The 15,631-nt window shown below is 49.5% G+C and overlaps 1 protein-coding gene across 1 annotated transcript in view; it reads left to right on the forward strand.

Annotated features, from left to right (window-relative positions):
* ACACB (acetyl-CoA carboxylase beta) overlaps window positions 1-15,631 on the forward strand; it is a 98,764-nt gene that overhangs the window by 6,523 nt on the left and 76,610 nt on the right. The window contains 1 exon segment of the mRNA XM_012650160.1: window positions 399-1,063. Coding sequence (XP_012505614.1) covers window positions 408-1,063 — 656 coding nt within the window. The 5' untranslated portion in view covers window positions 399-407.

A 15,631-nucleotide genomic window follows, 5' to 3' on the forward strand; every position in this document is an offset into this window, starting at 1 on the left:
ATACTCCGAGTGTGGGCGGACCCCACTCTGTCCGTTCATCAGTTCGTGGGTGCTTGGGCTGTCTCCATGTGGCGACATTGCGAGTGATGCTGCTAGAAACAGTCCTCCCACGTGCATCATCTCATTTAGTTCTCTCTCGCCCGCGTGTTTATGATCTACACCGAGCGTGCGCTAGGACACCTGAGTTAGAGGCAGGACACCGAGATCCTGAGGGTTGAGGCAACAAGCCCAAGGTCGAGGCCGTGTTCTCTCTCCTCCTGGGAGGAGAACCCCGTCTCCATTCTTCCTGTGCTTCTCAAACCGCGGAACCCCGACTGCCTCTCAGCCCGCTAGCTCCTTTAGGAGAGAAATAGCTGGATTCTGTTGAGCCTAAAATGTCCCTCTTTTTCTCCTTACAGATTTTCTGAATGGTCTTGCTTCTTTTTCTGTCTTGTCTGGTTTTCTCCTGCCTGACCTTTTCCTGGTTAAAAATCCGGCGGAAAATCACGGACTCCGAGCCAGTCGCTATGAGTCAATCAGAAGCGAGTGCCATCCGGAGCCAGGAGCCCTTTCCAGACTCGGACAGCTCAGGGAAGCCACCGCAGGAAAACGGTGGCGACGGCATCTCTCCACCAAAGACTCCCCAGGAAGCAGATCCAGCCTCCCACACACGTCCCAAAGACTCCGGTCGGCGGAGAAGCTCCCTGCCACCCTTGCACCAGAAGCCCCCAAGAGACCCCCTTTCTTCCACCCATGTGTCGCCCTCCCCAGAACTCCAAGCCAATGGGACGGGGAGTGAAGACCCCGAGGCCCCGGATACCAATGGCCTGTCCTCCCCGGCCCAGCCCCGGGGCCAGCAAGCTAGGTCCCCCTCCAAGGAGGACAAGAAACAGGCAAACATCAAGAAACAGCTGATGACCAACTTCATCCTGGGCTCCTTTGACGAATACTCCTCCGACGAGGACCCTGGCGCCAGCTCGTTTCGTGAGTCTTCCCGGAAGGGCAGCCGGGCCAGCCTGGGGACCCTGAGCCTGGAGGCGCTTCTGACCACAGGGGAACCCGAGACCCGCGTCCCCACAATGAGGTAACATGCCCTTTCTCTTTATAACGAGGAGGGGGGCGCAGAGTTGGGGTGGGGTCTGCCCCCTTCCCAGACCCTTCCCAGTTCCGTCGAGCCATCTGCTTTGGCCAAACGCTTCGAGGGTGGCTTTGAGGAAAAGGCAGAAGACACGAGCCTTTCCTCTTTCCTTCCTTCCTTCCCTCCTTTCAAAATCATCTGTTGACCATCCATGGTACATACAGGGCCCCGTGCCAGGAGACTGGCCTTCTGGAACATCTCGGCCTACTTGGGAAGGCTGACCTTGTGTGTCACTAGTTACCGTTTAAGCCAAATGAGCCCAGGCTGGCAAGGGCCACAAATGACGATGGAAGCCTGGAGGGAGGGACAGTCCTCCCTGCCTCCCGAAGAGACATTCATTCATTCATTCACTCAGCGGGTAACTAAGGACTGAAAAACAAGCCTCCCCCAGTAACTGTCTCCATCAGTTTGAGTGTTGGGAATGAATACCTATCGGTTCCGTTAGGTGGGACCATCCCAGGGGGTGCAGTTGGTGGCTTTGGTTTTTCTTAATTGTTCTTGTTTATCCACCTTCTCATCTCCCTGCCCCCAAATGACAAATGGAACACAGCAATTCCAGGTAGAGGACTTGAGAAATATAGGAGAGCAGAGAGAAGACAAGAGTGACCAGCTGTCACTTCACCAGCAAGAGGTAACTCTGCTCTCACGATCCTTCCTTCCAGCCTGTTCTTCTCCCGTGGGGCTGGAGTTCTATCGGCTATTCTTGTAAGCATCTCTTGCGCTCCCTACCACAGTGAGAACAATCTGGATGGGTTCTTCCATGAGCAGTGGGCTTCATTTTAACCCTGGTTGCTAGAAGTAGAAGACAGAGAAAAAAGAAAAGGCAAGCATTCCCTGTACCAACAGTCTTCAGGGGAAGACTACATTGAGTTTCCAGAAAGGATAAAGGAAGAGAAAGTTTCAGAGTCTAGTACGAAGAGCACAGCTTTTAGAGTCAGAGGAGTTGGGTTCAACACCGCCTGCTCTGTGACCTTGGACATGGCCCTTCTCCTCTCCCCGCCTCAATAGCTTCTGGGCTTCTCCTTTGCCCACCCACACCTCTGTCACCCAATGCTTGAGCTGCTCCACCCTCCTTCTATCTATGGTTTGTATAAACTATCCATTTATCCATTATAACAAGGCTGGTGGTAGATCCCCATTTTACAGATGAGAAAACTGAGGCTCAGATAGGTGATGTTTCTTTCCCAAGATTCACAGCTAGGAAGCAGTGGTGCCAAGTTCCAAGGCCGGGTCTGTCGGCCTGCGAAACCCACGATCTTTTCCTGTGTGCTCTGTTGGGTCAGCTCCAACATTCTGCTCCAAACTCCATTCTTTCCCTCGGTGTGGCAATATCAGCAGGAACTAGCGGAAAGCAGTTTACTTCACCTATTCAGTGGGAGACAAACGTCAGAGGTTATGTGGGAAGTGTCTGTGAAGGGGGCTAGCTATGCGGGCACCCGCGTAAGTGGGAGGGATGAGGAGATACATTTATCGCGACAGCTCCAGCAGGAAATAAGATGGATATGGTTGTGCTCTCAGGAGCCTACATCCTAGCAGGGCGATGAGAAATGTACAGATAAACAGGGAACCAAATTAAGATCGTTTCCGAGTATGTCCAATGCCAGGAAGGAAAGAGGGTAAAGAGGGAATACCCAAGGGCAGATCTATTTTAGAAAGATGTGGTCAAGTCAGGGAAGAGCTCTTGGAAGACGCAACTTTCAAGCTAGACCAGTGGAGTCTAACAGAACGTTGTGCCATGATGGAATGTCTAGAATGGAATGTTCTAGAACTGCACTGCCTAATATGGCAGCCATGAGTCACATGTGACAGTTGAGCTGTGGAACTGAGTTTTGTTTTGTTTTAAGAGATAGGTTCTTGTTCTGTCTCCCAGGCTGGAGTGCAGTGGCATGATCATAGCTCACTGCAGCCTCGAACTCCTGGGCTCAAGGGATCCTCCCACCTCAGCCTCCCAAGTAGCTGGTACTACAGGCACATGCCACCGTGTAATTTTTTTAAAAAAATTTTGTAGAGATGTGGTCTCAATATGTTTCCCTGGTCTCAAACTGCTGGCCTCAAGTGATCCTTCCACCTCAGCCTCCCAAAGTGCTAGGATTACAGGTGTGAGCCACTGGGACTGGCCCAGAACTGAGTTTTAAATTTAAATTTTAATTAATTGAAAACTTACATAGCCTCATCTGGTTGGCAGTTGGCAGTTACTGTACCGAACAGGGCAGATCCCACCCTAATGGGTAAGAAGGAACCAACTGTGCGATTTATTTCCCCTGGTGCTAATTAAGAACTTATCAAACCAACAGACTTGATAAAATAATAGCATCATCATTATTCTTCTTTCCCGAGTCTTAGATTCCCAGAAAGTTGTAAAGATTAAATGAACTAATATTTCTAAGGTTACTTGGCAAAAGAATAAAGCATCCATAAATGGTAGGTTACGATGGAAGAGGGGGAAGTCTCCTAACTTTTCACCTACCATCTTCCCCCTACTATCTTTGAGGGGCCTTTGCTGGTTTGCGCTTAAACCACAGCTTTTCCGAGCTGGTGCATTTATGAAGGCAAAAGATACTTCACTGTCTCTCATGGAGGAAATAAAGCCAAGATGTTGAGTGAATTTCCTGTCCTTGCATCTCCATTGCACTAACACCTAGCATTACAGGTCAATCTTTTATTCTTCCCTTGTCCCAGCAAAGGACTGGCGGGAAGGACAGAGGGATCCTGGTTTTTATACACTAGAGGTACAAAATGTAGAGACGAATGGACATTGTGGGGTTGTCGCAGGGAAGACTGGTGTCCTCTGTGACCTTGGGTAGGTCCCTTCTCCCCTCTGAGCCTCCAGGTCCTCATCTGTGGAATGTGGAGGGCACCTGCTGAGCCTTTTCTCGTGCAGGGCGGTAACGCCTCCTCCCTGAGGTCCACGGGTCGACACTCGAGCAGATTTGGGGTGTGGGCCACAGAGGTTGGTGTCAGAAGACAAAAATCATAACAAATTTAGTTTAAAGGTCTAATTGGTTTTCATGAGTGATTTTAGAATCAGGCAACACCTCATTCTATAAAACAGAATGGCTGTTCCAAGGAGTTGGGCAGAGGAGCTTGGCTCTAGAGACAGAACAGGGCTGAAGAAAGAGGGAACCAGGGACAGAGAGCAGATTCATTGCTTCAAAGTGACTTTCCTTATATGGTTAAAACAGAAGGGACTTCCTTATCATGCCAGCTGAGGTCAACTGGCCCCCTTCTGATTGGTTGCTGTGAATCTCCTGTTCTTTCGGAAAACTGGCCCGTTTCAAAGTTCAGTTTGATTACGTGGCACTTGACACGAATGATCCATTTTGGTTTGGTCTGTTGGGGCCTGGTATAGGAGCTCAGTCCAAAACCACAGCCTCCCATGCATTTTATTTAACAGTGGTGTGGGCAGGCTGGCTGGTGAGTACCTACGCCGGCTGGAGGGTTGAGGAAATGATGCCTGACCCAAGAAGGCAGATATGGTGAACAAGGGGCCTTGTTATGGCCAGAAGTGGTGACTCTTGCCTGTAATCCCAGCACTGTGGGAGGCTGAGGCAGGAGGATTGCATGAGGCTGGGACTTTGAGACCAGCCTGGGCAACATAGCAAGACCCCATCTCTAACAGAATTTTTAAAAAAATTAGCCAGGTATGGCGGTGCATGCCTGTGGTCCCAGCTACTCCGGAGGCTAAGGCAGAAAGATTCCTAGAGCCCAGGAGTGGGATGTTGCAGTGAGCTGTGACCATGCCACTGTTCTCTGGCCTGGGCAACAGAGTGTGACACCGTCTCTTAAAAAAAAAAAAAAAAGACTTCCTATTAGTTGAATCCAGGAAGCTCCCTTTTTAAATTGTTACTGTTTTTTTGAGAAGCTGCTAAATAGTTTGTACCCTTGTACTCTCAGGCAAACCTCCTAACTTAGTGAGGCCCAGTTTCTGCAAAACAGAAGCGAGGACTAAGAGTTTGGGCTAGCCTTTCCAGACCTGATCCGATCCTTTCTCCATTTGCAAGATGGAAAACTCAGGCCTGGGAGAAGCAGCCTAGAGTACTTATTCCAGCGCTCTGCTCTCACGTGGAAACCACGGCAAAGCAGTGGCTCGTGTTTGTGGATCTGCCCTGCCCTCTGCGGTTTCCCCAGGGAGCCCCCTCGCCTCTGCTCTGCCCTGGAAGGCCACCTCCCACGCTGGCCTCGTCCTGCCAGCCCACTCACTGGAAATGTGGGGAGGCGTGGAGGGAAAACGCTCATGTTTAAGCCTGTGATTTGGGAGGAAGCTCTTTTTGAAGCCGGCTTCAAAGGGGCCTTCTCCTTCCTGCAGTGTCCTCCCCATCCCAGGACTTTCACAATTGTTGTCCCCGTTCTGGACCTTTGCACTTGCTGCTCCCCGTGAACTAGAATGTTCTCTTTCTCTCTACCCCGCACCCCAAAACTCCCACTAGGGCCAGCTTCACAGGTGTGCCTTGTGCTGAGAGGGGACCTCGTGCTTGGTTTGATGCTCTGCTGTTGGCGGCTTGAAATCCTGAACAATTTTTCAGCAAGGGGCTCTGCGTTTGCATTTTGCACTGGGCCCTGCAAATTCTGTAGCTGGTCCTGCCTCCACTCCTAGCTCTTTGCCCGTCAAAGTCACTTCCTCCAAAGGCCTTCCCTGTTCCCCTCCCACCCCCAGGGTCCAGCAACCACTCTGATTTACTGCCTTCACAACATTGAATCACTCCTTGAGATCACGTCTTTTATTTCTTTACTTCTCTACTGGGTTGTTGGCTGTCCCCCTGGCCTGAACGACAAGCTCCGTGAGGCAGGGCCGTGTACACGCACAGTGCTGTCCGCTTGTCCACCTGCCTCGCCCAGTGCTGGTTCATGGTCGACTTTGAATGAATGTGTGCCAAATGCATGAATGCAGTGAGCACCACAAGCTCGCAAAGACAGAATTCTGCATTTTGGGGGCGTGCAAAGCATTCGATGAACGAGTGTGGGAGTGGATGGGTGAATGAATGAACGAATGGGTGAATGACTCAATGAACAAATGAATAGGCATTTCTAGTTGTTGCTCTTGGTCAGCAGTAAATTTTTGTTTTCATAGAATCCTTGTTGCATGTATCTTGTGACTTTGTAAACTAGTCGTAGGATGAAACACCCCAATTTTAAATTTTTTTTCTGTCTTTAATATGGCTATGCAAACTCACCCTTTCTCTCCTTTTTGCATTTGACAAGGGCTGGCTAAGAATACAGGTCTGATGACTTTGTGCTGTCTGTTCACGTCTTTCCTCCCATCTCCTCCCATCTCCTCCCATCTTTGGGTTTATCTCGGGGCCGGGGGTGGGGCTTGGCCTTCCCTTGGACTTGGGAATGGAGCTGATGAGAGCATTACATGATGTGGCAAAATAGTTGCTCCCATACTCTGAAATGAAGGTGACAAAAGTTGTCATTCAGTGTGATCCCATTTTGGTGAACGAGCAGCAGCGTGGTTAGCATACAGTGGGCTTGGGTTCTGATACTCAGGTTCAAAGCCACCTCTCATCCTAGCTTGTTCCCTAGCGGTACCATCCTATGGGGTGCACATGTGAATTGAAAGGGATGGGACAGGTCCAGGATCACTCAGGTTTCAGCTGCAGGCCTGAAACTTAAAGTTAGGACACTGAAGTTCTTAAAAATTGGTGGCAAACTCATTTAGCAACAAAATCTGTCCTGAATTCATGCAAAGTTACTTCCAGTCACTATTTATCCCATTTTGTATGAATATTCACGCCTTGGCTCCTGAAATATAAATGTGATAATGTGAAACATAAAGTTTTACCTTCCTAAAAAATAAATTCCCAAGTTCCAGTGCACATCAGGTCCTGGGAATTTCAGATTAGGGAAGGTGGAGATTGTAGGGTGTGTGGAACGCACTTAGAGTAGTCCCTGGCACGTAGTAAGCACAAAAAAATGCCTCTGACTAATAAATGTGGTTAATAAATATATGTGTATGTGTGTGTGTTTGTGTCTAGAGACATTGTAAGGTATGTCTCCAAATAGTGAACAACTGTTTTTATGCAGTACAATTATGAGTGATTTAAATTTTCTTAGGCATTTTCTAACTTTCTGCTCTAATTATCATTTTTATAACACAGTTTAATACTGTGTAATTATAAAACAGTATAAAAAGTATTGGGGGAAAGGGTGAACCAATCATATCACTTCCCAGATAAGAAGCTGAAGCCCAGGGAGGTTCAAGGTCTCTCAGCAAGATAACCGTGGGTCCAGAGCACCATTCAAACCCAGACACTCAGCAGACATGGATCAGACATCGGTGTTCCAACTGCCAGTGTTGGTGTTGCTGCCTAACCCTCCCCCAGGGGGTTAAGAGACTGGGGCTCCAGGAAGGGCACCTCCATCCTCCTAATGTGTCCTTTCCATGAGCAGGAAGGATCAGGATACAGGGGCAATTTATGGCAACCTTTAAGCTGTGTGAGCTTGGGGACATCACCTGCCCTCTCGGGGGGCTGGACTGAATGCTCTGAGGTCCTTTGTGGCTCTAATAGTCTGTGGCTTTGTTCCTCTGTGCATGCAGGGGTGGGAAGCGGGGAGGAGGCTGGGAGATAGAGGAAGCGAATAGCTGGAAAATAGGGGGAAAGTTTGTTAATTTAGAAGCTTTTTCTCCTTGGTAAATCACAGCGGGTGGTCTGGGGTCTAGGCAAGACCGAGGACACCTTACGGGATGAAGTGGTCAAGTAGAGAAGCCGAGGTTTGGCCCGTCCATTCATTGGCTCGGGAGCACTTTCTGCAGCCTTGCCGGGTGCCAGGCACTGCAGTTGGCCCCGTGGGTGCACAGACAGGGGACCCCAGCCTCTGCCCTCAGGGAGGCCAGAGCATTTCCCATCATTTGTAGAGAGAGCCTGGAGACTGGCACGTCGACTCCTCCGCTTAGCTGTCCTGCAGCTTGGGGCCCAGTTGGGTGACTTTCTGCACCTCGGTGTCCTCTAATGTGAGATCATCGTGTTACCTGCCTCACTGGACTGGGATCAGGCTTACCTTTTGAGTTGCCAATTAAAACTTTGAGTTTTTTTTTTTTTTTTTGAGACAGAGTCTCACTCTGTTGCCCGGGCTCGAGTGAGTGCCGTGGCGTCAGCCTAGCTCACAGCAACCTCAAACTCCTGGGCTCAAGCAATCCTACTGCCTCAGCCTCCCGAGTAGCCAGGATTACAGGCATGCGCCACCATGCCTGGCTAATTTTTTCTATATATTTTTAGTTGTCTGATTAATTTCTTTCTATTTTAGTAGAGACGGGGTCTCGCTCTTGCTCAGGCTGGTCTTGAACTCCTGAGCTCAAACAATCCACCCGCCTCGGCCTCCCAGAGAGCTAGGATTACAGGCATGAGCCACCGCGCCTAGCCAAAACTTTGAGTTTTAATTGAGTTACTCTGAGCACAACACTTAAAGCAGTACCCAGAGTGCGGTCGTCGCCATTAGATTCAAGTGTCGTCATAAGAGCCCAGGACCCGCAGTCAGATCTGGGTTCAGGCCTGTCTTGTTCTCTCGCCGAGCTACAGTTTCCGCTCTGTTGAAGCTGGGTGATACGGGTGCCTAACTCGGAACACTGTTGCGATCCGGTGGGAGCAGATGCCAGGAGGGGACAGCCCAGAGGTGGTTCAGTTGCCGTCAATGAAGTGGGCTTCTCCCAAAGTGCTCGCCTGTGGGCATGGCCATTCCCAAGCCCTGGCCTGGCTTACGCTTTGCAGGCGTAGCAACCTCTGTTCACAGAGGAGGAAGAGGATTGAAAAGGCAGGCGAAGTGCCCCTGATAAAAGGATCAAGTCCAAGGCAGCACACAGGGGCCGGATCCTTCCTTTCTCCCTGCCACTGCTCACATTCACCTTGGCATCGTTGCGGTTACAGAGCTTTAGCAACACGGGCCTCGGGTCCTGGGAAGGCAAATGAAGCTCTGTGGGGTCTGGGGAGGGGGCCCTGCAGGTGAAGACAGGAGAAGAAACAGCAGGAAAGCAAACTGACTTCGGGGGACCTGGTGCCACCCGCTCTCTCCCAGACAGCATCCTGGGTGGGCTCCCAGCATCTCCCTGTCCCTTCTTCCATCCACACCCCCTGCCCTGGGCGCTTCGTGGTGGGCAGGTCAGGAAACTTCAAATTGTCTATAAATATTTTTATGTGTCCTGGAATGGAATGCCAAGGATCTTTCCATAATGTTTTAATTTGCTTATTCATTTATTGATTTGGGAGGGGGCTGGCAGAAACCCCATTTTCAAATCTCTCTAGCTCCTAAAAATGTTTTCTGGGAGCTGGGGAGAAAGAGGATCCCTTTCTTTGAGCTGTTCTGTCTGTGGAATGGATATCGAGGCTTTGGGGAGGTGTGACTATGAAATGAATACAGGGTACAGATAACTAACCGCTCATACTTTCACCTCCTCCCTCAGCTTCGTTTACTCTGTGTTAGACAAATCACTCACTTCTGCTCTATACTTCTTGTACTATTTCCCCCATCCTACATTGAGAGGGATTATTTTATTTGGCTATGTTTTCGATAAAGGCAAGTAGACGTGGATGATTTTATAGATGCAGCACAGAGAAGGGATTTGCCCAAGGTCATGCTGGAGGGCAAAGACAAGTCCAAGGCCACTTGCTGCAGAGTCTTTTCACCTGCATTCGCGTTTTCCTATGGATCTTGTGTGTATATTGCTATTGCCCTCCGTCTAACCTCTGCAGCACCAGCAAGTTAAATTTAGCCTCTGCCAAGTCTGAGAGGAAGTGCTTAAGGCATGAGAATGGCAACGACAGCCATGTCTGAACTGTTTCATCAAAACGCACAACTGTTGGTGTTTGTGTAAAGGTGCTGTTGTGCATAGGTGTGTCTATTATTTACTTCCCATCTTCTGTCCCCTAATAATGCAGGGAAAGAAAAATCCACCATCACTCTGATGAAACACAGATGAGCCAGCGCATCTAAGTGACATCCCTTTCTTGAGATCCCGGGTGAAATTGTGGCGTGTTAGGCTGTCTCTCAATCTGCGTTAGCTGAGAAGTTAAAACATCCACACAGTGTTCTAGGAGTGTGGAGTTTTTTGCAATAGAGAATAAAAATCTAGAGCGATGCGCAAGGACACTAGTGAGTGGTTCTCTTCTGCACGATCCTAACTGACTTTGGGCAGGGAAGGAGCGTTTGGAAATAGCTTCATTTCCTGCTTTTCATTGCTTTCCCTAATTTGAGGTGGTTATATTTAAATTTGGGTCATTCGGAGGATGAATACTTTCTGGTTTGGGTTTGAAACTTAAAAAAAAAAAAATCAGCCTAATGTGGGTTTCTTTTTTGGAGGAGGTGAAGACAAGGCCGTGAAGAACTTCCTAGAAACTCTGAACTGAGAATTTTGTTAGCGTTTTTTTTTTTAACCTGTTGTGGAAATGTTATTTACTATATATTTAGGGCACAGCTAAGCGCACCCTAAGGCAGGGTTGGTTAAACAGCTGGAGGCGGTGGGGGCGGGTCGTTAGCGCCCCCTAGAGGTGTCTCCCTGCAGTGCCTGTGGAAGGGAAGTTATTTGCCAATATTTACATTATTTTTTGCTTGTTTGCTATGAACGTGGTTACATTTATTATTACTGCAGTATTTTCTAGGCGGTGTTTTGGATCTTCCGTGTCTATTATAATACTACTCGAAGAAGCATTCCTTCCTTCATTCATTCTAACTGGAATCAGGTTGTCTGGGTTCAAGGCGTCTGCTCTGGCCCTTTGGGGTAACATGCGTCTCTGGGTCACCGTTTCCTCATCTGTATGACGGGGATAAAAACGGTAAGATTGCTGTGCGGATTCAGCGGGACAAATGCACGAAGGAGCGCTCAGTGAACGTTAGTCCTAGTTCATTCAGGATCGCAGCAGTAGCGGGGGGGGCGGTCCCTGTCTCCCGCCTTGGTGGGGGCCCAGGTGGCTCCAAGTGCGTGCTGAAAGCTCACCTGGGTGGCGCGGAGCAAACCTGTCCGTGGAACTGGGAAGCCAAGAGTTGACTTGGTAACGAGGGGTGCGTTTTTTTTTTTTTTTTTACTGGCAGAGTGGTGACCTCTGACTCCCACCTTAAATTTCCCACGTTTTCCGCCACTTCCCTGTCGTGCGTGTGTTCAAGCACATCCGCTGCTGCCAATACGTAGGGGCACGTCACGCTAGGCCTCCTCCTGCCGCCAGGGGAGCTGGGGAGGAAAGCAGAAAAGAGGGATTTTTAACTTTGGATGCCCAAGGTCAGCTGCGGTCTGCGAGCGGCTGGTCCGGGGGCGGGGCCTCCGGGAGGCGGAGTCTCAGGGGCGGGGCCGGGGCGGGGCCGGGGCGGGCGCGTCTGCACCGACCCTTGCGTGCGGGGCGCACTTCGGGATGGAGCAAGCGCCGCGCGAAGTTGGGCGCCAGCCGGCCGCCGCAGAACCCCGCCCAAGGCGCTCCGGGACAGCGCCTCCGCCTCCCCGTCGCGACCTGGCTGCCCTGCTGGGCCCCGGGGCCCCGGGTGTGTTTCAGGGAATTAGGGGGTGCGTCCTCTGCACCCCTGCAGGAGCCAGGTGGGGTCGGCCGGCGGGGCGGTCAACATGAGTCCTGCCAAGGGCAAGGTCTGTTTCTCTGATCGCAACGTAAAGTAAGTAAGCTTACAATTTTAATGACCGTTATCTTTTACCAACTTACGGAGTCCTCCCTCTCCCAGCCAGAGGTCGAGCTGTACGTCCTCTTGGCGTCCCCCCTTTCCCCACCCCCACCCAAAGAAATGCGGGCTTAACTTTGGCCGCTGGGGAGATGGAGCCCGCCTTGAAAGCACTAGCTGGCCTTGGCGGGAGAAGAGGAGGCTGGACTTGGCAGTGACGTTGCTTGGAGAAGGGCTCCCCGGAGCACACAGGTGCCTCAAGGTTGAGCCTTTGGCGGGGGCCACCCTTTCCCCCCTCCCTCTCCTTAGCCTCGGGAAAGGTGAAGGTTGCGGGAGACAGGTCTTTCTGAAGCTGACGCCTGGAGCCAATCAGCGTGAACTTGAGCAAGCATCCTATTTAGGGTCATTTTCTGAGCAGATTAGTGTAGGCACCTTTGTGCCTGAGTGCTTCTTTGCTCCGCCTACTTGATTTTGTTTCTTTTCTTTTTTTCATTTTATTGCACTTTTAAAAAATTACCAAAGCGATGCTATGTGTCTGTTGTTAGAAATTCAGAAAAGTGTGGATAAGCAAAAAGGAGGAACAAAATCACCCATAACTCGATCCCATGTAATCTTTGGTAACGGTAGTTGTATATCCTCACAACGTTTTTTTTTTTTTTGGTGCAGATATGTTTTGTAGACTTGAATCATGCAGAACATGTCGTATTGTAACTCGCTTTTTCAGTCAACATTAAGTATTCTTCTACCATGGGGCTCAGTAAAAACTATGACCCTGCTTCCTGTTTTTGTATGTCCTGAGAGCAAAGATGGTTTCTGTATGTTTAAAGGGTTGAAGAAGTCCAAAGAGGAATACTGTGTTGTGACATGTGAAAATTACATGAAATTCAAATTTCAGCATCCTCAAATAAAGTTTTATTGGGATGCGGCTGTGGGCATTCGTTTATTTTTAGTCTGTCACTGTTTGTGTGCTTCATTGGCAGAGGGGAATAGTGGGACTGAGACTGGCTGTAAAAACTCAACTATTTACTGTCTGACTTTTGGCAGAAAATGTTTGCCAAGGCTGTTCTGCAGCATGCTTTTTACTGGGTCTGTAGCTTTCCTTTAAATTGGTGCGCCTTAAAAATGCGTATGTAATCCGCTGTAAGTACTGGATATTCAGGCTGCTTCTCCTTTTTTGCTGTTATAAACAGCAAGATGAGGAATATTCTTGTAGCTGAATCTCTGCCTCCATCCTTTATTTTCTTAGGATGTGTTTATCTGGTCCATAAACATTCTTTGCACACTTCCCATGAATAAAGCCTGCATCTGGGAGCAGGAAGGGACACAGAAGTGTTTGGGAAACATGACCTCTGCCCTCCAGGAACTCCTGATCCAGCAGGGAAGCCGGATGTCTTCTCAGTAATTCCAATTTAAGGCCGATGAGTGCAACAGCAATAGCCGCTGTCATTCATGGGCTGCTTTTGGTATGCCAGGCTGAGTGCTTTGTAGGTGCAATCTCACGCCATCTTTGCAGCACCACCAGGGGGCACTAAGTGGGTGCTGTCACCCCCATTTTACCGACAAGGAAACTGAGGCCTTCAGCACTGGTGAGGGCAGAATGGGGTTCGAACCCAGGCGGTCGTCCAAAAGGCCCACTACATAGGCAGCCAGGTTCTACTACTTGGAGAGCACAACCGGCTTGAGTAGAGTCCTTCAAAAATAAGAGGCCCCTGCTGATGCTGGACGTGTCAGAAGACTAAAGGACGTGGCTGTGTAACTAGTTCCTGTGACTCATGGGCAGGCCAGGGAAGTGAGGGCTCTTGGAGCCGGAAGGGCCTCAGAGGTTGTTTAGCTCCACAATGGGAGGTTCGGAGAAGGCCAGAGACGTGGCCCAGCCCTGCAGGCAGCTGGCCAGGAGGGAGGCCGGCCTTCCAGTTCTTTGCTTCTTCGGCAGAGCAGACTAACAGTGTCTTTAAGGGGACCCTCTGCGACGTGCCCATGGCCGTGTCTGAGCAAAGGGCCCAGAGAGGAGCAGGGGACCAGGCTTTGGGTCACAGTCTTTCTGGTGTGTACATGTGGAGCACAGCGGTCACATTTATTACACATTTGGGACCCTAATCTAACTCCTCGGTCATAAACACTCGAGTCGTAGTGTACACAAATCAGGCCATGTGGTCTACAAAGTGTATATATTTTTTGGATCTGTTAAGCTATTTTACACAAAAAGATTAAGACATATATATATATATATAATATATATTTTATGTTTATCTCTATGTTTCCCAGGCTGCTGGAGTGCCGTGGCTAGCCACAGGCATGAACATAGCTCACTGTAGCCTCAAACTCCTGGGCTCAAGCGATCCTCCTGCCTCAGCCTCCCTGGTAGCTGGGATTACAGACACACACCACTGTGCCTGGCAATGTTTAACTGTACACTTTAAGCCAACATAAATACATTTCACAAACCACTTTAATCCAAAAAAATAAACTCACAAGAATTTTGAATTGTTCCAGCAAGTTCAGGACATGGGGTTCCCCTATTTATAACAATATGGGTAAATTTTATTGGGTGACTATATCATTCCTTTCTTAGAGTTGCTAAAAAGATGGAGTTAGACAACTCAACTCTGCCACTGAGCTGTGTACCCTTGAGCAAGTGACATCAAGCCTTGGAACCTCAGTTTCCTCATCTGTCAACGAGGCTAATCCTCGTAGGCCTTGCTAGAGTTATTTATTTTTTTTGAGACAGAGTCTCACTATGTTGCCCGGGCTAGAATGCCGTGGCATCGGCCTAGCTCACAGCAACCTCAGACTCCTGGGCTCAAGCGATCCTCCTGCCTCAGCCTCCCAAGTAGCTGGGACTACAGGCACACACCACCATGCCCAGCTAATTTTTTCTATATATATTTTTAGTTGTTTGGCTAATTTCTTTCTATTTTTAATAGAGATGGGGTCTCGCTCTTGCTCAGGCTAGTCTCGAACTCCTGAGCTCAAGCAATCCTCCGGCCTCGGCCTCCCAGAGTGCTAGGATTACAGGTGTGAGCCACTGCGCCCGGGCTCTCACTAGAGTTATTGCAACTGTATTCGGGAGGTCTTGAGCGCTGCCAGGCTCAGCACACACATTTGTACTAGCTGATAACTGAAGCCAGAGTTCAGTTGCAAAAGAGCCCTCTGGAGTCAAGACGCATTTAGGATCCTGTCCTGAAGGCCTGAACCATCTACGGAGCCAGAGCGCATACGTAAGCGAAGTCTCAAATGATGACCAGTTTTCCTTGGCATGTGCGTGGGGTCAAAGTTCAGAGAATGGAGAAATGAATGTGGATCAGAGTGGAGAAGAAAGGTTTGAAATACAGTTGGGCATGAGAGGCAGAAGAATTTGGGCTTTTGTTTTAGAGACAAGGTCTCGCTCGGTTGCCTAGGCTAGAGGGTAGTGGTGTGATCATAGCTCACTGTGCCCTCAAACTGCTGGCCTCAAGCAATCTTCCTGTCTCTGCTTCCCGATGTGTTGGGATCGTAGGCGCGAGCCACCATGCCCAGCCAGAATCTGGTCTTTAGCGAGGTCCGCAGTCCCCCGGGATGAGGGACTTCACTGCCCTGGGAATTCTGCTCAGATGTGTTGGTTGCCTTGACATGTTGGTTGTACATCTCTCGGTGATTCTTGCTCTCGGTTGCACATTAGAATTTCCTGGTTGGGGGTGATGGTTTGAAAAATGTAGATGCCGATTAATTAATCCAGGGTGGGGCCCCGATATCAGATTCTTTTAAAGCTCCTCATGACAGGGTCGAAACCCCCTGCCTAGCTCAGGGTCTGCAAACTGTTGTTGTAAAGGGCCAGACAGTAAATATTTTTTGGCTTTGTGGCCATATGGTCTCTCTTACAACTATTCACCTCTTCTGTTTCCTGCACCAGCAACCATAGCTATTAATATGTAATTGAACGGGCCT

The sequence above is a fragment of the Propithecus coquereli genome, unplaced genomic scaffold, assembly GCF_000956105.1.
Source record: "Propithecus coquereli isolate 6110/MARCELLA unplaced genomic scaffold, Pcoq_1.0 Scaffold314, whole genome shotgun sequence".
NCBI lineage: Eukaryota > Metazoa > Chordata > Mammalia > Primates > Indriidae > Propithecus > Propithecus coquereli.